Source organism: Hyla sarda, chromosome 5 (assembly GCF_029499605.1).
Source record: "Hyla sarda isolate aHylSar1 chromosome 5, aHylSar1.hap1, whole genome shotgun sequence".
In the NCBI taxonomy this organism is placed as follows: Eukaryota; Metazoa; Chordata; class Amphibia; order Anura; family Hylidae; genus Hyla; species Hyla sarda.
In genome coordinates this window covers 37671357-37694400 of record NC_079193.1, presented here as the reverse complement: position 1 = coordinate 37694400, position 23044 = coordinate 37671357, and the positions used below count along the sequence as shown (strand labels likewise).

At 39.7% G+C, this 23044-nt stretch overlaps 1 protein-coding gene across 1 annotated transcript in view; it reads right to left on the bottom strand.

Moving 5' to 3' along the window:
- SPAG6 (sperm associated antigen 6) overlaps nucleotides 1-23044 on the bottom strand; it is a 161758-nt gene that overhangs the window by 87798 nt on the left and 50916 nt on the right. The window contains exon 4 of the mRNA XM_056519273.1: nucleotides 9385-9568. Coding sequence (XP_056375248.1) covers nucleotides 9385-9568 — 184 coding nt within the window. The remainder of the gene's footprint in view (nucleotides 1-9384; nucleotides 9569-23044) is intronic.

Below are 23044 nucleotides of genomic sequence, written 5' to 3'. Positions count from 1 at the left end.
AAATTCTAAATCCAATGTTCCCCAGATGGCCCCTGATTATATACATATATGCTGGAGCAAACAATGTTATATTATATCAATACAAATCCCATTACAAAAGAATTTTTTATATATATATATATATATATATATATATATATATATATATATATATATACACACATACAGATTGATCCCATAACATCATTCCATTATCATACAACATAGAGGTCCCATATTAGTATATCATGGGTGGTATTGTTTCCATATGCAGTATTAAAATAATGAACATAATATCAATAAGTGCATATAAATTCATCAACACATGCAACAATTATTTCATACATAATATAAAGTTCTCATAACATTATAATTGTTTATATTTTAATATTTTTATTCTTTATATACCCCATCAATGCGACCATATCCCCAATATAGTATGTACTACATTTTGCACTAGCCCAAACTATAGGGCATTTCAGCCATTACCTCAATCTATACCAAAAATAGATATCACCTCCCAAGAATTTTTCTTAATTCTTCCTTTGTGTGCACTATTGTTCTTTGGGTCATGGTTGCATTAATCCAGTGCTCACTTACTTACTTTACTTAGTAAGGTGTTTTTGTTTCTCGGTGACCATACAATGACTTACATACGGCTGTACACTACAGAGGAAATTATTTTCTTTTTGGATTTCTTTTCTGTCACGACCACAGTGCTCTCTGTTGACACCTCTGTCCATGTCAGGAACTGTCCAAAGCAGGAGAAAATCCCCATAGCAAACATATGCTGCTCTGGACTATTCCTAAAATGGACAGAGGTGTCAGCAGAGAGCACTGTGGTCGTGCCTGAAAAGAAATCCCAAAATAAAAGAATCTCCTCTGTAGTATACAGCTGCTAATAAGTACTGGAAGGATTAAGAATTTTTAACAGAGGTAATTTACAAATCTGTTTAACTTTCTGGCACCAGTTGGGAAAAAAATAAAAATAAAATTTTGCCACCGGAGTACCCCTTTAACCTTAGATCCCCGTTTGTACATACTAAATCTAGAATAAGATTCTCTGGATGATCACAAAACCTAAATGCTGTCTTCAGATGGAGCAGCTCTCCAGCTATACAGCATGTCAGCCATTATTTTGCAGTGCAGACGCCTATAATAGATTAAATTATAGATAGCCATAACATTGCAATAAACCACAAAAGTAAAGCCTAAACCACAAGATGTGTGACTGACAGCCTTCAAAGCTGTGGTTTCTGTTCCTATCCTGTTTTGTAGTTCAGACGTACACTATGTGCAAGATCTGCGCAGCACCTGCTGTAACATCCTGCCACAGTGATGATCAGCCCTTTAGGGTAGTCGCCTTTCAGGATCCTACATATAGAAACAGCCATATGTTTAGATGCAAACACATACCCCCCTACCCTTCTCCTGGAAATAGATTATAAATATCACTTAAATAGCTGTACAGGTCTAGTATAACAACATTCTTCTGCCTTACTGAATTGATGGCCTATCCTCTGAGCGTGGAGGGCTGGCAAAGACTAGGATCACCTAAACAATTTATCATTCATATCACAGCTTTTTGGGTATTAAAGGGGTATTCCAGGCAAAAACTTTTTTTTATATATCAACTGGCTCCGGAAAGTTAAACAGATTTGTAAATTACTTCTATTAAAAAACCTTAATCCTTCCAATAGTTATTAGCTTCTGAAGTTGAGTTGCTGTTTTCTGTCTAACTGCTTTCTGATGACTCACGTCCCGAGAGCTGTCCAGCTCCTATGGGGATATTCTCCCATCATGCAAGGGATATTCTCCCATCATGCACAGCTCCCGGGACATGACATCATCATTGAGCAGTTAGACAGAAAACTTCAGAAGCTAATAACTATTGGAAGGATTAAGATTTTTTAATAGAAGTAATTTACAAATCTGTTTAACTTTCCGGAGCCAGTTGATATATATAAAAAAAGTTTTTGCCTGGATAACCCCTTTAAAGCTACTGCTTGTGTACATTTTTTATACTAAGATTATTTACAATTTTCTTTCACTTTTCACTGTTTGCTAAAAGGGGTACTCCGATGGGAAAAAAATATATATTTCAAATCAACTGGTGCCAGAAAGTTATACAGATTTGTAAATTATTTCTCATTAAAAATCTTAATCCTTCCAGTACTTATCAGCTGCTGTATTCTCCAGAGGAAGTTATGTAGTTATTTCCAGTCTGACCACAATGCCTGTCTGTGTCAGGAACTCTACAGAGCTGAAGCAAATCCCCATAGCCAACCTTTCCTTCTCTGAACAGTTCCTGACCCAGAAAAGCAGAGAGCACTGTGGTCAGACTGGAAAGAACTACACAACTTCCTCTGGATCATAAAGCAGCTGATAAGTACTGAATACTAAATTGAAGTTACCTTTATAACTTTCTGGCACCAGTTGATTAGATTTTTTTTATTTTTCTTCTGGAGTACCCCTTTAGCTTATTTATTATCTTTCACCAACATAAAGAGATGATGATGGACTGAGATGAGTTTCACATAAAGCAAGTCATTTTTTTCTCTTTGTTCAGACACACTTGGATGACTATTGTACTGGTTACATGACTGTTATGAGTCATCATACAGTCTTGAAACTTGTAACAAAACTTGTAACAAAGCTTCTAGCAACATCCTATAAAACAAAATATTGTACATGGCAATTTTGTAATTTTTATTGTCACAAATTGCTGTAAAAACCAGCAAGGGACCGCCATATCCAATAATTCCTGAGGAAGGAGTGTGTGCAGGAGAGGGCTGAAGGGCCTGGCAGATGAGTCACATGACCCACAGGTCCTCAAAAATAGAGTTTGGAGCGGCATCAGCATGACTGCAGAGAGGAAAGGGGAAAGACAGAGAGATGTGAATAATGTGTGTTTGTGTATAAGGTTGGTAAACAATGATTTAGAGGTATACAGTCCACTTTGTTGGTACTATTATATACTATTATATAATACTATACTATTATATACTGTAGGTCAGTGGTCTTCAACAGGCGGACCTCCAGATGTTGCAAAACTACAACTCCCAGCATGCCCGGACAGCCAACGGCTGTCCGGGCATGCTGGGAGTTGTAATTTTGCAACATCTGGAGGTCCGCCGGTTGAAGACCACTGCTGTAGGTTTTCTGCATGCAAACCCTTATCATGGGGGGAAGCAGATTGTAGCTTTTCTGCTGCCTGAGGCAACAAAAAAGCTACAATCGGCCCCGGCTATGGTGCAGAAAAGGGTTAAAAAGCACTTTCTGCAGAAATTTCTATAACTGTTCCAAAGCTTGCAGAAATCCATGCCACACATGCTACACAAGTAACATTTAGAAATGTGTTTTCCAACCAGGGTCCTTCCAGCTGGTGAAAATCTACAACCCTTAGCAGGCTGGGAGTTGTAGTTCTGCAACACCTAGAGGCACACTGATTGGGAAACAATGCCTTACACTCATACTTAAACCCATTGGCTCTCTGGGCATGCTGGGAGTTGTAGTTTTGCAACACCTGGAGGCACCCTGGTTTGGAAACACTGTCTTACACCCTTTGGCTGCCCAGGAATGCTGGGAGCTGTAGTTTGGCAACAGCTGAAGGCACACGCCACAAATAGGCAGCATGGGAATATAACCCTTACAGGCAAACCTGACGTCATTTCAAGGACTTCTGATATCCTGACCATTAACTGCACAATAGTCAGGATATAACTCAATGAAATTCCTGTTCAGCTGACAGGTTAAACTACAACCATAAGCCACTTCCATCGCACCACAAAATGTTCACAACAACCTTTTCAGAGGGGGCTTCACACAAAATGACAAAATACAAAGCTATCAAACTTCTCCGACTCTCCGCCGAGGAATCATATTGCCTAAGTGAAAAGAATATATTTTATGTGCTCATTCGAAACAACCGGATGTAACTTAAAAAAAGAGGTTTTACTGACAATGGGAGCCTGCAGACAGTGAATGGACTTTATCTAATGGTGATGTAATGCGCACAAAGCCTCCCTCTCCATCAAAGACTCCATGGTCAACCTGAAAGTAAAAAAATAAAAATAAAAAGCCAACTCTATCATTCTTTATTCCAGGTAAATGATCTCATAAGGAAACCTCAGTAGGTTGGGATTTGTCCATGGATTTAAAGAGGATCCAGAAACTAGAGAAGCTGGCTTAACATCCAGGAAAATCATTTACCTTGGTTGTAACAAAATAAGTATAAATAAACTGTAGATCAAAATGATGAAGTTGGATCCAGCTTCCAGGTGTGTGTGAGAACTAAAACTAAACCTTTATTAGGTCCATTAAAATCGCAAATGCAAAGATACAAAAATGTGTGACATGTCTCATTAAAAACGTGGGGGAACGCCGACGCATTTCGAGACAAAGCTCTTAATCATGGCACACAATCCATGCGGTACGAGAGTATATATAGCAATAACATTAGGTATGTTACCTTGCCGTACCGCCCACCGGAAGTTCACAAGAAGGATGTGACGGAATGTATGACGGTGCTTACTTGTCACTGAGGCCAGGTGAGTGGTAATTAAAAAGGTATCTGCCCCACCCAAGCCTCCTTTGTATGGCGCACACCACTGGAATGTCCAATACAATTTTATCTTCTTCTTTGTGTATAAATAAACTGTGTGGTATATGGTAAGCTTAAAAAAATATACAGGAGCAAAAAAAAAAAAAGTTTCTCATAGAAGCAGTGTCAAAGGCAACACATTTAAAGGGGTTATCCAGTTCAAGAAAATGTTCCTCACCTATCCAAAGGATAGGGAATATGTGTCAGATCGTCAGGGGTCCGACAGCTGGGACCACCTGCGATCTCTAGTCCAAGTGCACAGAGCGGGGATCAGAATGTCCCCTCCATGCATTTCTATGGGAGAGCCGAAGCGCTGTACTCGTGTATCTCTGGCTCTCCCATAGAGATGAATGAAGGGGTCGTATCGACCACCGCTTCATGCAGTGTTGACTGCATGGGAAAAGCCAGGGAGGCAGGCAGGAGATCACGGGGGTCCCAGCGGTCAAACACCACCCCACCCCCCTCCCCTCAATCTGACACTCATATCCCATCCTTTGGATAGGGGACATTTTCATGACCAGACATACTAAGGAAATCTCAAAAGTTTTTATTGGTCAGATCCCAATTGATCAGTAGAACGAGCAGGGAGAGAAACATGCAGTATCATGGCAAGTATTTAGGTGACGGGCCATTCTTGTTAAGTTGCCGGAACTCATTATATTTAGAGGCTCCCATTCACTCCCATTTTTTAAAATAATTACCTTTTCCCACAAAAAACTAAGAAAAGAAAAAAAAAACAATAAAACTACAACCATGTCTGTGATTTCTGAAATTGATGTGAAATGTTTGATGTAAACTGGACTCTCACCCCTTTGAAAATATCCCGTAAAGCAGACAATATACGTGGACACGCCCACTTTTACAAAACTGACGTGAACAGTGTAAACCGCGGCAAAAAGCTCTTTAAAAATGTGGATGATACTTTTTGGAGCAAAATTCTTTGAGAATCTTCCCCACTGCCAGACACTTTTCCATAGACATTCTTACAGCATTTTATAAAAAAATAAAATAAAAAAAAGACAGCCGGTTTTTACATCAATATTACAGGTGTATTTTTCTTTGGATGTTACAACGTGTGAACCCAGCCTTATATGCATGTTGATTAACAGGTTTATTCCAAGTAGTCATTAAAAAAGAAAAAAAAAATCCTCACCTTCTGTGTTTATTTACCCAGATATTATAAGCTATGTGTTGATATCAAGACACGCTTGCCTACTTTTTGCTTTCTTTTCCGACAGCTGACTTCTTTTTAGTTAGTCATTCGAGTGTTTTTTTTTTTCCAGAATATGCACTATTTTCCCCTATTTATATTTATGTATATAGCAAGCAGACGTGGAAATGAGCAAATGTGTACTTTTCATTTATTTTTTGTGAACCAAAGCCTTTGTGTGGTTTATTTTTTTTCCATAGAGTGAAATAATTTCCCCTTACGTTGGTCATATTAACAAGTACTTCTGCTAGTGCCGTGTTTTCTGGCACAGAGCCAGCTTCTTTAGTGGGTACGGTCGGCTCGTGCAGGTGTAGACCCTCTGGAGAGTTTCAGAATGCTGTATCACAGAAGGATATAATCACATTCAGTGACCTTTGAACTGTGGCAGAGCAATTCTGAAAAGCCACAGATTACCATAAATACCCACGGCTGACTGTATAGAGCAACAGTTTTTTTTCCTGCAACTGCACAAGCGAGATTAAGTGTAATCCCTCTGTTTCTTGTAAAAGTTCATATCTAAGTAAACCCTCTACCCAAGAAAACCACTTCTGCAGTCCATCAACTAGGCCAGCCCAATGGATTTACAGCTTGTAGTCTTCTATTAGGTAGAAACTGAACATCTCTGCTTCCTGTAACAAAACCTCCCTTGGTAACAATCTGTGTTTGTTAGCAATGAGAAGTAACGTAGAAGAAAAATACTGGGAAAAACTTAAAATAATACTGTGTTAAAGGAGTAACATATCCCCTATCTTAATGATAGGAGATAAGTGTGAAATCACGGGGGGTCTGCCCGCTGTAACCCCCGCGATCTCCTGAACGGGGCCCCAGCTCTCCTCCTGAAAGGGCGTGTCGACCACCGCACATCTTGAGTAAAGAAGGTTTCTATACCAGCACAGACCGTGATTCTTTACTGTAAGAGCAGTGAGACTTTGGAACTCTCTCCCGGAGGAGGTGGTCATGGTGAACTCTGTAAAAGAGTTCATAAGGGGCCTGGATGCATTTTTGGAGAGTTAAAACATTACAGGCTATGGATACTAGATTTATTGGGACAGAAGGTTGATCCAGGGATTTATTCTGATTGCCTAATTGGAGTCGGGAAGGAATTTTTACCTTTAAAATTATATTTTTATTTTTTGCCTTCCTCTGGATCAACTCAGTAGGGACAAATTAGGGTTATAGGTTGAACTTAATGGACTCTGGTCTTCTTTCAACCTTATGAACTATGTTACAAAGCAGTGGCAAACACGCCCCCTCCACACCGCTCTATGGGAGAGCCGAGCTGCACTCGGGAATCTCCGGCACTCCCATAGAGCTGCATGTGGGGGGGTGTCGGCCGCCGCTTCGTGCTATATTTAAAAGAAGGAGAGCCAAGGCCCCAATACAGGAGATCCCAGTGGTTGGACCCCCCACAATCTCATACTAATCCCCTATCCTTAGGATAGCAGATATATTTTTATATCCTGGAGTACTCCTTTAAAGATGACTTCTTGCCAGTTACTTCTATCAGTATCTAGACATCAGTTGTGTTTTTTTTTTTTTTTTTTTTTTTTATGAGGCACACTTGAGAGGTGGGGTGGCACCACCACTAATATACACTCAACAAATAGCCTTTAAATAGATGGTAAGGTGGGGGAAGTCCAGGTAAATATAGGGATGCACAATGGCATAAGATAAAAAGTAACCAACAATAGAGTAAAAAGAAGAAATGGTTGTTGGCAATCACCTATTTTTTATTTTTCAAAAGTCTATGTTTATTGAAAGTTATTCAAGATTTAAAATAAAACAAGTGTAAGAAAAACACAAAGAGCAGCGGAAGGTACTCACCTATTTAAAATCATGTTCTTAATTTCTTCACAGAAAGCCATTTTTAATGTGAAGAAATAAAGAACCTGATTTTAAAATCGATGAGTGCCAACGACCATTTTTATTATGTTTTGTTGCCGCCATATTACCAAAACATAAGGATTTTACTATTTGGTTGCAAATTTGCACCTTTCTCTAATAGTCAAGTGGGTGGTAATTTTCTTTCAGAAGGTGAGCTGAGACATGCGGCTCTTTGTGAAACCAATCATACATCGTGACAACATACAAAGCATTTATACTCAATACCAAAAATAAGGAAGAGTCAAAACACACAACATAAACAGTAAACCCATCTGTTCGCACATAAAAGATACCAATATACATGCTATAAACATGTGGTATTATAAAAAAAAGCAGTATGTATTATTTAGTCTTTGTGTCGGTCCTTTAAAGGGGTATTCCAGGATTTTTATTTGACTATGCTACAGGGGCTGTAAAGTTAGTGTAATTCATAATATAGTGTCTGCACCTGTGTTTCATGGTCGTCTCGCAATTCTTATGTGATTTTTGCTCCAAGGTTTATTTTTAACAGCATACAAAATAAGGGTATGCTTAAGATTTTCCCAGGTTGCAGTGCGGACCGAGACATAACATCAGTCAGACATAACATAACATTAGTCAGGTGATCAGTGGGAGCCTGTCTTTGCTTCAATGGGTGGAGCAACCACTGGGTGGGAGGAAGATTGTTCTGTTTTTGCAACAGTTGAAGGCACCCTGGTCAGAAAACACTGGTCTATTGCATTGAATGGATCACAGGTGTGTTTCAATGGGTGGGGTGGCTGATGTGTGGGAGCAAGAAAAGTGACCTGACACTTACAACAAGGAAAAATGGGATTTGTAGTTTAAGGGAAAAAACTCAAAACATAAAATAGCCAGTTCACAAAAAGATCAGCGTTAGGGTAATCTCACAACATAGCCATTTAGCCCCAAGACCAGCACGGATCCTTTTTTAATTGTGGATAACCCCTTTGAGTTTCCTTTTTAATGAATACTTTAAAGGGGTACTCCGATGGCAAAAAAAAAAATTTTTAAATCAACCGGTGCTAGAACATTAAACCGATTGGTAAATTACTTTTATTTAAAAATCTTAATCCTTCCAGTACTTTTCAGCTGCTGAATGCTCCAAAGGAAGTTATTTTCTTTTTAAATGTATTTTCTGTCTGACCACAGTGCTCTCTCCCGACACCTGTCTGTCTCAGGAACTGTCAAGAGCAGGAGCAAATCCCCATAGCAAACCTATCCTGCTCTTGACAGTTCCTGAGACAGACAGAGGTGTCAGCAGAGAGCACTGTGGTCAGACAGAAAATAAATTTAAAAAGGAAAGAACTTCCTCTGTAGTATACAGCAGCTGATAGTACTGGAAGAATTAAGATTTTTAAACAGAAGTAATTTACAAATCTGTTTAACTTTCTGGCACCAGTTAATAACAAAAAATTAAATTAAATTAAAAATTAAAAAATCACCAGAGTACCCCTTCAACATTTAATTAAGCATAGCGCAACTGGATGTGGTAGAGTTTATTATGTAATTCTCTATCCTTCACTTCACTAATCCGTATTTATAACCATCTTCCCAGCTTTATCCTCTGATAAAGAACATGCGTGCAGGTCCGGCTCTGCAGATACCTTCATTATAGTAATATCATAGTAGATCATTGTTGTAACTATAGAAACAGTTTATAAGCAACTTAATCTAAATTATATGAGTAATATCCTTACTGGATACATACCTGTATTATGTCGGGCAACATAGCCAAGAGCCCAGGCGGCAGCTTCCTTTACCCCAGGGTCAAAGTCTTCTAGGCAGACGACCAGGGCATCCACGGCTCCACAATCCACTACTGCCTGAGCTAACTGAGGGGAATGCTTGGCAACTGCTCGGAGCACAAATGCTGCGGCCTTTTTATAGAAGCGCTGAAGGAAGGAAGAAAAATTTAAATTATTAAATGCTTGAGGCAAGTATGAATATTGTGTCCTATATTTAAAATAGGTTCAACAACTAACAGCAAAATACAAAATAGACTACGGTATATACTATCTATAACTGTCTGAACAGATTATACAGATTTGTTGGAGTCTACTCATTTTTCTGTGTTTCTATAATGTTGAGGTGATTGTCTGACAAATAAGAAGATGTGTTAGCCCACCCCAGCCAACAGACACACCTTCATTTTAATTGGACAACCACTTTTAAGGGGTACTCCGGAGAAGAAAAAAAAAATCTAATTAACTTGTGCCAGGAACATATACAGATTGGTACCTCAAATGTAAAAAAAAATCCAGTACTTATCTACCATATGCCCTGGAGTAGGTTGTGTAGTTCTTTCCAATTTGACTACAGTGCTCCCTGCTGTCATCTCTGTCCATTTCTGAAACTGTCTAGTGCAGGAGACATTTGCATTAAAGGGGTACTCCGCTGCTCAGCGTTTGGAACTAACTGTTCCTGACACTGGAGTCGGGAGCTCGTGATGTCATAGCCCTGCCCTCTCCACCCCCTCAATTCAAGTCTATGGGAGAGGGCGTGACAGCCGTCATGCCCCCTCCAATAGACTAGCATTGAGGGGGCGGGGCTATGATGTCACGAGCTCCCGGCTCCAGCGTTCGGAACAGTTTGTTCCAAATGCTGAGCAGCGGAGTACCTCTTTAAGGGTTTTGTTCCTGCTTTGGACAGAGGTGGCAGTAAGGAGCACATAGTAAGACTGAGAAGAACTACATGACTTATTCCAGGGCATAGAGCAGCTGATAAGTACTGGAAGGCTTGAATTTTTTAAATAATAATAGTAATGGTAATTTATACCCACTAGCTGTAATAGTTGAAGGACCACCCAGCAGCCAGTGTTCAATTCCCCCTGCAGCGCCACCACAGGGAAAATGAAGTAATACACAATTCTCCTTGCAGTTAATGGCCTCCATCCATGTTATGCATTGATGTGTCAGGTCCTCCAAAGCAAAAAAAGAGACTTTCTGTAAATGTTTTCTGTTTTGGCTAAAAGATGAGAATCCTAAACAGGAGACCCCTCTATTAAAAGGTGAGATCTTGGTATGTCAACAAGGAATATATGTCAATATCTCAAATTGGACACTGCACAAACATTGTTTTTGGCTTATATAGGTGCAAGTTTTCTAAACTGACCACCCTGGGCCTTAGACTCCAACATCCAATAAAGACATCCACTGAAAGGTCCGTAATTCAACTGATCAAATAATCTTTGCATTCAGGCTTAAAGGAGTAGTCCAGTGGTGATTCAGTGGTGAGCAACTTATCCCCTATCCTAAGGATAGGGGATAAGTTGCAGATCGCGGGGGTCCGACCCCTGGGGCCCCCCGCGATCTCCTGTACGGAGCCCCGACAGCCCGCTGGAAGGGGGCGTGTCGACCTCCGCACGAGGCGGCGGCCGACACACCCCTCAATACAACTCTATGGCAGAGCCGAAGCGCTGCCTTCGGCAATCTCCAGCTCTGCCATTGAGATGTATTGAGGGGGCGTGTCGGCCGCCGCTTCGTGCGGGGGTCGACACCCGCTATCTGGGCGGAGAGCCGGGGCCCCGTACAGAGAGATCGCAGGGGGCCCCAGCGGTCGGACCCCCCGCGATCTCAAACTTATCCCCTATCCTTAGGATAGGGGATAAGTTTTTCACCACTGGACTACCCCTTTAATACCCATGTCTGTTTGGTCCTTTATGAGGCCCTAATATTTTTCATTTTTCCTCTTCACATTTAAGCAATTACTTTTTTAGCAATTTTTTTTTAGTTTTTACTTGTATATCATCGTCAATTTAAATTTTTTTATAGATGCAATTTGTGGGCAAGTACAAATTGCTGTGCAATTTATACAATTACTTTTTTTTGGCACAGATATATTTTTTAAAAAATTAATTTTTGCCATATTTCATACTAAATACCCAATTACATTTATTATTCAGATGATTTCAGTCATGTGACTATGTGTAGGTTTTATGGGGCTTTTTTGCAGACATAAAACCTTTTAAATTTTTTAACCCTATTATGGTATTATTGTTTTAATTTAAACTATTACTGTATTAGCTGACTTCTATATACTAACATATTGGGGACAATTTATCAAAACTTGTCCAGAGGAAAAGTTGCTGAGTTGTCCATAGCAACCAATCAGATTGCTTCTTTTATTTAAAAAAAAAGAAAAAGAAAAGCCTCTGAAAAATGAAAGAAGTTATCTGATCTGAATCTGAATCCAGCAGCAGATGATGGTCAATGACTTCATGGCGATACACTGGCGGTTGTGGAAAAAGGGCCCGATGAGAACCACCATACCACCGGCACCTGTACTTTCTACCTTTAGACTGCATTGTTCACAGCGTCTAAAGAGTTAATGCCATTTGCAGTGAGTACCTGGCTACATATAGTAGCCCCCGCTCACCACATGGAGTGAGCACAGCTCCTGTGATTGCATTATATAGACACTTAACGCTCCATAGTATACATGTACGCCCTTGTCATAAAGTCCTAAATGGCAAGGGCGTACAGGTACGCCCTTTGTCTAGCAGTTAAAGTGAATGTATGACCTAGAGTTTACATTTTTATTTATTTTTACTTATTAAAGCAAGATACAGAAACATGTTCTTTATTTCTAATGGGTTTCTATTTTGGATTGTAATTTTTTTTTATTTTTTCTGTGTACATTATTGATGTAGCATCTTGCCTGAGCTGTTTTTAAAAGCATTTAGAGATATACTTTGCAGCAGGACCAATGGACATAGGCAACAACAAACAAGAGATGTCCCAATGATATGAATAAGAAAGATGTTTGGGCGTGCTCTATGACCTTTCTAAAAAGTCATTTTACAGGGAGGGGAACCGGCAAGATTTCTGGATTATTTGGAAATACAGATAATAAAATGGAAAGTTTAAAAAAAAAAACATCAAAAATTCTTAAAAAAAATACGCTTAACATAAAAAACTTGATTTAAACAATAGGTTATTTTCTGATGACACCTTTCCCTTTAGAAAAGTATTAATGCCCCCAAACTAAAAAAACACATTAGAGGGGTTATCCAGGATTAGAAAAAAAAAGCTGATTTCTTCAAAAATCATCGTCAGGTTCTGTGTAGTATTGCAGCTCAGGTTTATTAAAGTGAATGGAGCGAGGACAGGTGTGGTGTTGTTTTTGGAAGCAATTAGCTCAGTTTTTCTATTCTGCGATAACCCCTTTAAACATATGTTGGTACGACCAGATTACATTTCTATGGAGGCCTGCCAACTCTACCCAACAATGAGGTTAATTGAAAGAAGGATGAGAAATGTTACATTTTAACTATCCAATCCATAAGTTCTCAGGGAAATAAGCAAGTGACGTGTTCTCTCCATTCAGAACAAGTATTTATGTGTATGTGGGAGTATGAGATATAGCTGTGGGCCAAAACAGCTATCGTGGGTGTACGGGCAGCTTCAGTGCGCCTTAACTGCAGTCTTCTTAGGTCACCATAGCTGACTGCACTGGCCTTCATCAGTCCCCAATCACATCACTAAAAAACTTGGTCACCAGATCGAACAGGTGAGTGTGCTTTGATCATGCCACAATCACTCATGACTGCAGCAATCAAAGGGTTAAAGAGCTGGTTTAGAAGGGGTCTCTGATCCTAACTATCAGACATGTCATAACTACAGCCACCCACCTCCAGGGCAGCACTGGACACTCAGGCAGAACGTATTCCACAGTGCCTCTTAAAGCAGCTCTACACTTTACACAATCTCTACTTGATAATAAGCAAAGTGTTCTCCTGCTGCGATTACTACAAATCAGCTGTAATCTAATGGAAAAACCAAGCAGTAAGGGTTAAATTTCCCCGCAGCGCCACGACAGGAGAAATAAAGCATGACACACAGCCCATTCACATCAACAAGCTGTCTACATCATGTAGGACAGGACAGATTTTCTAGAGCTAGAGACACTCTTCTGGAGAAAGGAACAACTTCTCTTAACTCAGGACTCCCTGGATTTTCAACCACAGAACCTCTCAAATGACTATTGTAAAAGGGTGTATTAGTGATTATGAGGAGGTTAAATTTTGTTCACTATTTTCACGGCTCAAATCACAGTAATTTCCTAAAATTGGTTTTGCTATTTGTTATGGTTAAAATGATTTTCGTTGGGAAAATAGGTCCATATGTAAAGCACAAAAAAATCTTTGCAGGTTTCTGATACAGAATACACTTCAGACTGTTCATGTGACTGACAGCAAATCTTTAGGTCTACTGTTATTCATTGCAATAAATGCCGTAATAACGTCAGCAAACATTGTTATGACGATCATCTCCCGGTAAAATCCAATGCATTTAATTTTTTTGTTGTTGTTGTCCACTTCCTATGTGCGTATGTTCTGTATAATGACTGGTTAACCTAACCAAACAGGATAAATCCACAAGCTGCTCAGGAGATTTGTGTGCAGATAGTAATCTACTTTATCAGCGACGCAGGCCGAGCCGGCCAATTATGGATTCCGGCGCTCACATGTAATGTAATGATTCTTCATGGAGCACTACAAAATGTTATTAGTCAGATACTAAAGAAAATATTCCAGCATCTAAGTACACACGCTGTCCCTGCTAGGAACACTATTTGTCTACTGATCTTTAGTCTTTAGAGAACGTTCTGTGATTTTTTTTTTTTCTTCCCCCGGCTGCTCTCTCCACTTCCACCAAATGATTATACAAGTTCATGTTTCATCTGAATTGCTTCTTTGTCTCAGCATCCAAAACACTTGGAGCAAGGAATAAAACAAGGCTGATCTTGTTACAATGCAGATATGTTAACTGTCTGAGTTCACATATTCAATATTTTCGGCTTCCAATGTTAATTGCTGAGCCAGCGTTCCCGACAGCTAAGCCGCTTCGCACGTTTTAGTGCCCGCTTTTGTATGGATGGCGATAATTACAACACTTTCTATTGAGGGTAAAAGGAGTAATTCAACTATAAGATTTTCTATTTAAAAATTTTCACTTTTTACCTCCAATGGTCCCTCAAGTTACAATATTAATTAGTTCTTGGATCACCATTGTAAGCTGACTATATTGTATATTATTGTATCTCCAAAATGTTACCCAAAAAGATATATAAAAAATTGAGATTAAAACAAAATAAGCAGATAACTAACACAGCTAAAGTAAGTCCTTTCATATAAAAGAAAAAGCTCCTGGAAGCTGTAAAATCACTGTCCATGTAGAGGACAGGAGCTTCTTCAGGGTCCTGTATAGGAAGCTTTTATACCTGTTATCCAAAAGAAGCAGCTCATCCTGGCACAGGTAAAGAGTAGTACAGAAAATGTAGTACCTCCCTGTACTGTAGAGAGGCGCTACAAGACAGAGAATAAGTGCATACACTTCGGTAATACAGGTCATTTAACAGTGAAATGGCAAATCTGATCGGTGGGATCTTGCAGCCATTGAAACCTATCAGTGATCTGGACTGTCTATAGCATTGGATGTGGAGCTTGGCTTCAAGTTAAAGACCATTTTATGTTAAATATACTGTAACCTGATGTCACTGTAACTTGGGGGACCACTGTACATTTTCACAGGCTATGAAATACGTGATACTACCAAACTTCCATGACTACCTGGCCCTGCATTGTTGGCTCTTAGAAGCTGAAACATAGGTCATTACAACAGGTGATCCCATCCCAACTGTATGAGTACTTGGTAGTAGTAAAGTAACATAAATAAATATATAAATAAAATTACTCTACAATACTTATGGTTGATTTGTGTATATGAATGCCATTAGAGTTTGTACTGCTTTCCTTTGTATAAAATAAGACAGGACAAGCATTATAACCTGGTCAGCAACAGAATTTACAGTAAATTATCTATATAGCAGTGCCATAACTAGAGTTGCAATAGCACCAGAACAAATTTTTCATCCTGGCCTTTTTTCATACCCCTTCTCAAATTAACATTTTTGGAAATTGGAATGCACGGTAAAACTGTAGAAGCACCTAATTCAGAACCAAGCAAAATCCCAAAGTGAATTTAGACCCCAAACAATCATATTTTATACTTCTTGTTCTTCTGTAGTTGTTCACAGGCTGTCCAATCCTTTCAGTAGATGGCAATCCCAGATGGTAATCCCAGGTTGCTGAGAAGGGGCAGAATTATCCTGTGCTAGGTACAAGCAGGGCACCTAGTTGTTGCTTATGGGGAAGGTAATGATTGTCATCCTCCCAGGCCTTGTTATTTTTTGCATGTGTCAGATCCTGGGAATATGTTGGCTGCTTGAATTACACAATGGACCACCAAAGCAGGCTCAAGGTGGCCATGCTTGTGGTGGTTGTGACACCACAATCCTTACATGCCTTTTTAAGGGTAGAGTCACATGTAGCGTATTTTGCTACGCATTTGCTGCTGCGTATTTTCCTACCCACTGAAGTCAATGAGTGGCAAAATCAGCTGTGTGTGTTGCTACTCATAGACTTCAATGAGTAGGATAATGCGCAAATATGCAGCAAAATATGGCACTTGTGACCCTACCCTTAAGGGGCTGTGAAGTTGCAGTTATATCGAGGCTGCAGTACACTTGGTATATAGATAGGAAGAAAGAATGTTTTAGTTTTACTGTTCTGTTGCTGTAGAAAGTCATGACCGATTAGGATGTGGCCTAGGAACATTTGCAAAAGAGCATGTCAACTTCTAGCTACAGGAGACACTAATATAGTGATGTAAATAATCTGTATCTACCTAAGTAACATATAAAAGGGTGGTATGGCTCTTTAATAGTGGTATACATTAACATGCAGTTTGCAGGGGAATAAGGGAAAGGGGGATTGGAATTATTTTGTCAAGGTCATAACTTGGTAACTATAAAGCAATTAGTCTTGACTTATTTATTCACGCAATGCAAATCCCTTCAGGAAATGTTTGTATTATGTCTTCCCGAGAGTCTCTCATTAACCTCCTGAGACAAAAGATGCAAACTTGACAAGCATCACACACACCAGGCCAAGAGCATCTGGACCGCCATGTACACGGGATGCCATTACCACATGAATTACTTACTTTACTATACAATTATGCACAGATGCAATAAGAAGCTGTGAGTCAGAACTGATGGCAGCTACTAGAAATCTTTAGCTTGTCCAACTACCTTACCACAATTAGCAACCGCAGAATTTGCAGTCAGCTTTTTGGCAGCCAATCAACATAAGCAGTTCAGGGAACTTACTCCAGATAATAGTGCATCAGCCGCTGGTGCTTCACCGCGTCGTAGGAACTTGTTACTACCCGGCAAGTGCAGTGAGTACAGTGCAGGTCCAAAACAGCTTTCCAGGGAGCAACTAAAGGAATATCTTAAAGGGAATGTGTCTAGATGTCCTTTTTACAGATTTAAGCAGAAAAATGAATACATTTTTTATTTTTTTTTGTGGGCAGGGGTTGTATATTATTATAGCAGCTACAGCATATATGAAAACTGACTGGAGTGGACTTCTTGACGTCTATGGAAAAGTTTTCTAGGCATGTTCTCTGACCTGTGCAGACAATGTTAAGAGAAGGAGGAGGTGAGCTCTGGACATCACCTATTGCGAATGGTCTGATTCTGTCTTGTCTATAAAGTGTCACCTTTCAGTGTAATCCTAACTTTATGATAGGAGGAAACTGCTAAAAAGTGGCAAAAATACTGCAAGATTTCAGAATTATTTTAAAATAGACAAGATAGAAGATAGAAACTTAGAAAAAAAAAACATGTTAAAAATAAAAACTTTATTTAAACAATAGGTCATACTTGTTCGTTGTTCATGTAATTCTATCTCTACTATGGTTACTGCCCATTGTATGTCTGCTATATTTATGTGCCCATGCCTACACTCTTCTCGTTGGTTGTTTAAGAAACATATTTTGAAGCAAAAACAATAGGTCATTTTCTATTGACACATTTCCTTTACGGTATGTTTACATGTATTGTATACGCTGCACATTTATGCTGTGTAAATCAATATAAATAAAGAATTCAACAGTCTAAAATCTGCAGTGCATATACTACGTGTGAACATGCGCTCAAGGAGACCACCAGTTTTATGTAAATATGTTCATGTAAATAGTTTTATATTGAGCCATAAAGTTTTTACTTGCAGATTGCAGAGTTTTTGCTTATTTAGTTCTTTGACCCTGGTGTTCTCATCTTATTTCCCTCAACATAGTATTGTTTCTATTTTTCTTCTACCTTTTGTGTGTTAATTGAGCCATCCGGCAGACTTCAACCACCATTTGTCCCTGTCATCTGATGGCGAGTTGCCATTTTGTATAATTGCTTCTTACATTGATACGTTCTTGCATGATTTTCTTTCACGACTGCTGACAGCTCACCCTATCTGCTCTACAATAAGTCCTGGGGGTTACTGAGTACCGTAAGGACCCATGAAAAGCCATTGCCAAAAAGGTGAAATTAGAGAAATCTAGCAGTCAAGCAGAATGAGGTGGGACCGCTTAAAGGGGTATTCCAGGCAAAAACTTTTTTTATATATCTCAACTGGCTCTGGCAAGTAAATTGTAAATTACTTCTATTAAAAAATCTTAATCCTTCCAATAGTTATTAGCTTCTGAAGTTTTCTGTCTAACTGCTCAATGATGATGTCAGTTCACGGGAGCTGTGCATGATGGGAGAATATCCCTTGCATGATGGGAGAATATCCCCATAGGAGCTGGACAGCTCCCGAGACGTGAGTCATCAGAAAGCAGTTAGACAGAAAACAGCAACTCAACTTCAGAAGCTAATAACTATTGGAAGGATTAAGATTTTTTAATAGAAGTAATTTACACATCTGTTTAACTTTCCGGAGCCAGTTGATATATAAAAAAAAAAAGTTTTTGCCTGGAATACCCCTTTAATGTAAAATTGTGATTTCTCTGAAATAGTTAATCATAGTATATTTAAATAAGGGAGTCAGTCTCTGGTTTATGCTGCCGTGGTTTGGACAAGTTACCGTTAAAGCCAGCTATTTGCAGTTTATTTATTGAATTCAAGTGCAAAACAGTATGTAGTAAGCTCCCCATAGTGGTGGCTGTAGGCAGACAGGATTTTATCATTTGACTCTACTATTTTAGGGTTTTAGGTCTGTAGCAAAAATAAATTATGAATTTAATCGCCAAAAAAAAAAAATGTAGCTCAAAGCAACATGGTGTTCTAAAATGAGAACAATTCACATAAAATCTTCTTCCTTTAAGAAAATGCATGTTTGATCTGTTAATATATAGATACTATTTTGGGTATGCATTTATCAAGATTACAAAACCGTGAAAAATTTTAGCTGAACTGAATGAAGGCATAAAGCCTAATTTCCCAAAAGTCTTTTTAGTTCCATAGTATATGATGGAAAAGAATGTTTACCAGTGGAATATTGAACTCACCCTGCACATCTGGGACATGCTATGAAGTGAAGTGACGATTGCTTAAAAATGCATCCAATAGAGAAAAACATGAAGATTACTGGATGTATCCTGCAGGCTTCTTATATACAGCTCTGCGGGAATAATCTTCACAGACACACCTAAGGTCTTTATCATCTTAAAATGCAGTATTTTCTATTTTTTTATTTTTGGAACACACAAATGATTTTTCCTCTCCGTACACAAATGCTTCTTTGAGAAAGGGCCAAGGATCACGCCAGAAGATTTTCTTTCCCTATTGGATTCAACACAAAGCAAATATGAACAAATGCACTGAAAATTATTCACTGAGTGCAGGGAAAACAGGGCCTAAAGCTTCGGGTACTCTCTCTAAAAATGGAAAACTGCCTGCGACCAAGGCACCGCAGATACTGAACGTGTTTATAGGGCAAATATGAATTTTAAGGATGTTTATGGTAGAAGCAAAACACGAAGTGACAGAACATATCAATGTCACTGTTCATTCACTACCCAGGCAGTAAATGGGTTAATGATTGCTGACAGATATACCAGCTCCAGCCACCTCTCACAATCGGATTCAAGGATAGGGAGCAGAAAACCGTCTAGGCACAGTTCACTGTCAGTTCTCGGAACCAAGACTGAGAAAGTTTCCACTTACTTAGGTTTATTTGCTAAGGCTGGCTCCAGGCCAGCAACTCTGGAACCGAGAGACAGATTAAATGTGTTTGTGCTTCACTACTTTGAGCAGTTTATCATCCTGACAATTTTTTTAAATTAACCCCGAAAGGCCTTCAAAAGTGCTCACAGCTGGCCTCTCCGCGGCTGCAACGGTTATTGGAGCTATTTATGGAGGCATGCACTGTAGTGAATGTGAACAGAGATCAAGTGTGCCCCCAAAACGCTGCAGAAAAGCATCAGAACAATGACATATTTTCGTTTTAGGGCCCTTCCCAGGTCCACTTCTTCACATATATAAACCTGTCAGGAATGTGGAAGGTAATCTGCTGCTCGGGTGGGAGGCTTTCATTTTTAAATTATCTGTTATTAGATGGATAAATCTTGCACAGAGAGATGAGAGAGCGTCCTGTAATATGTTTGGGTCTGATTAGTTAAAACCGGCCATCGGATTGGATTTGTTCTGAATTAATTTGATCTGAAATAAAAGTGCCTTAATTTCCCTAAAAAGTCATGCATGACACTCTATGGTCTCTTAGGGTTAAGGTTTTTTTTCTTGTGCAGGGTAGGCTTCCCAGTGCAGTACAGTATAAAACAGTATAAAAGAGAATAGTAGCACAGTATGAAACATGATGGACAAGGCAGGAGACATAAGACTGTGTAGAGCTAATAGTAGCATCAGTACGGTATGGATCATAATAGACAAGGCAGGAGATGTGCAGCTGTGTAGGGTTAGTAGTAGTAGAATCAGTACAGTAAGGAACAAGATGGACACAGCAGGAGATGCCCGTCAGGTTTAGTAACATACAGTAGGTAACATGATGGACAAGGCAGGAGATGTGCAGCTGTGTACGGTTAGTAGTAGACTCAGTACAGTATGGAACAAGATGGACACGGCAGGAGATGTCCATCTGTTTAGTAATGTACAGTAGTGAACATGATGGACAAGGCAGGAGACATGTGGTTGTGTAGAGGTAGTAGTACAGTATAAAACATGAAGGACAAGGCATGAGACATGTGGTTGTGTAGAGGTAGTAGTACAGTATAAAACATGAAGGACAAGGCAGGAGACATGTGGTTGTGTAGAGGTAGTAATACAGTATAAAACATGAAGGACAAGGCAGGAGATGTGCAGGTGTGTAGGGTTAGTAGTAGTAGCAGCATCAGTACAGTACGGAACAAGATGGACATGGCAGGAGATGCCCGTCTGTGTAGTAGTACAGTAGTGAACATGATGGACAAGGCAGGAGACATGTAGTTGTGTAGAGGTAGTAGTACAGTATAAAACATGAAGGACAAGGCAGGAGACATGTGGTTGTGTAGAGGTAGTAGTACAGTATAAAACATGAAGGACAAGGCAGGAGACATGTTGTTGTGTAGAGGTAGTAGTACAGTATAAAACATGAAGGACAAGGCAGGAGATGTGCAGGTGTGTAGGGTTAGTAGTAGTAGTAGCAGCATCAGTACAGTACAGAACAAGATGGACATGGCAGGAGATGCCTGTCTGTGTAGTAGTAGTACAGTAGGGAACATGATGGACAAGGCAGGAGATGTGAAAAGAGGCGGCTGTGTAAGGCTAGTAGTAGTAGTTCAGTATGGAACATGATGGACAAGGCAGCAGATGTGCGGTTGTGCAAGGATAGTAGTAGTAGTAGCAGCACAGTATGGAACATAATGGACAAGGCAGCAAACGTGGTTGTGCAAGGATATTAGTAGTAGTGTTGGTGGTAGTAGTAGCAGCAGCAGCAGTAGTAATAGTAGTAGCAGTAGAGTATGAAACATAATGGACAAGGCAGGAGACAGGCAGCTGTGTAGGGCTTGTAGTAGTGGCAGCAGCAGTACAGTATTTAGCACATCAATCACTCAACTCTAACCCTAGATATAATGTTCAGCAAAGCAACTCAGAATTACTGACATAATTGATTGCTCACCAGCTATTATATTACTTCACTCTGCTACACATAATATTGTATTTATTACAATTAAGATGATAAATATCAGATAATTATCACTTTGTAAACATTTGAAAAACAAGCTGCCAAAGACACAACTCAAGACATTTGAAGTTCATATCCCTTATTAGGACCAATAGAGCGGGGAATCGCTACAGAGGGTGACTAATGTGCTGAATGACTCACGTAGCCATACACTACATTGGTAACCATCGCCTTCAATCGGCACAGTGGAAAATGCTCACTTGTAGATTTTCCATGGTCGATATTAAAGCACAAAATGCAAATTAAAGACATAATTATAAATTCATTTAATGGGGAATTTACTATGGCTTGTACAAGCAAACAAAAGTCCAAAAATTTTGCACAAAGCTCACTTGCACAGAAATTTGGAACTTTGCAACCATTTTTCAGAATGCTTGCCACTTTTCAGAAAGTGGGTGGGGCTTAGTGAGAAAGGGGTCTTGCGCATTTACTATAATTTATGCCAAAAACTTGCATAAATTGTAGCTGAAATGTATGCCAGGTCATAGTTGGTGTAGATTCCAATCTGAGACAAATTCATTAGGAGGGCTGCGCCTCTAAATAAATTGGAAGCCATTCATACAAGGCCTTAATAAAATGCATTTGTTTAGTAAATATGCCCCAGAATTTTTTTTTTAAATCTGCAGTTATGGAATTTTCTCCCCCTCTCAAGATTGTCTAGTGCAGTGGTCTCGAAACTGTGGGCCTCCAGCTGTTGTAAAACTGCAACTCGCAGGATACCCGGAAAGCTGGGAGTTGTAGTTTTGCAACAGCTGGTTGGCCACATTTAGGAGACCACTGGTCTAGTGTATATGGGGCCTCCTCTGACTGTGCTCTGGTGACATGATGTTGAGGAATCAGGTATGTTAAGGATCAGGTATGTTGCATTGTAACTGCCTAATCATGTGTTTCCCAACCAGGGTACCTCCAGCTGTTGTAAAACTACAACTCCCAGCATGCCCAGACAGCCGTTGGCTAGCCGGACATGCTGGGAGTTGTAGTTTTCCAACAGCTGGAGGCACCCCGGTTGGGGAACATTGGTCTAATCCAACGGCTGTCCAGGTATGCTGAGAGTTGTAGTTTTGCAACAGTTGTAGGTCCACAGTATGAAGACTAGTGGTGTGGTGTATATGGGGCCTCCTGACTGTGCACTGGTGACATGATGTTAGGAAACAGTAGGATCAGACATGTTGAATTTCATCTGCCTGGTCCTTTTGTTCTTGAAGACGTTATTTGCCGCCAGAGGTGTCTGGCAATGGGTAAGAACATATGGACGTCCGGTCCAGCCAAACATTCATGTGTTTAGAGGAAACCATATACAAAGCTGTCAGCCAGTGAGCCAATGGTTCCAATCAAATTGATGGGA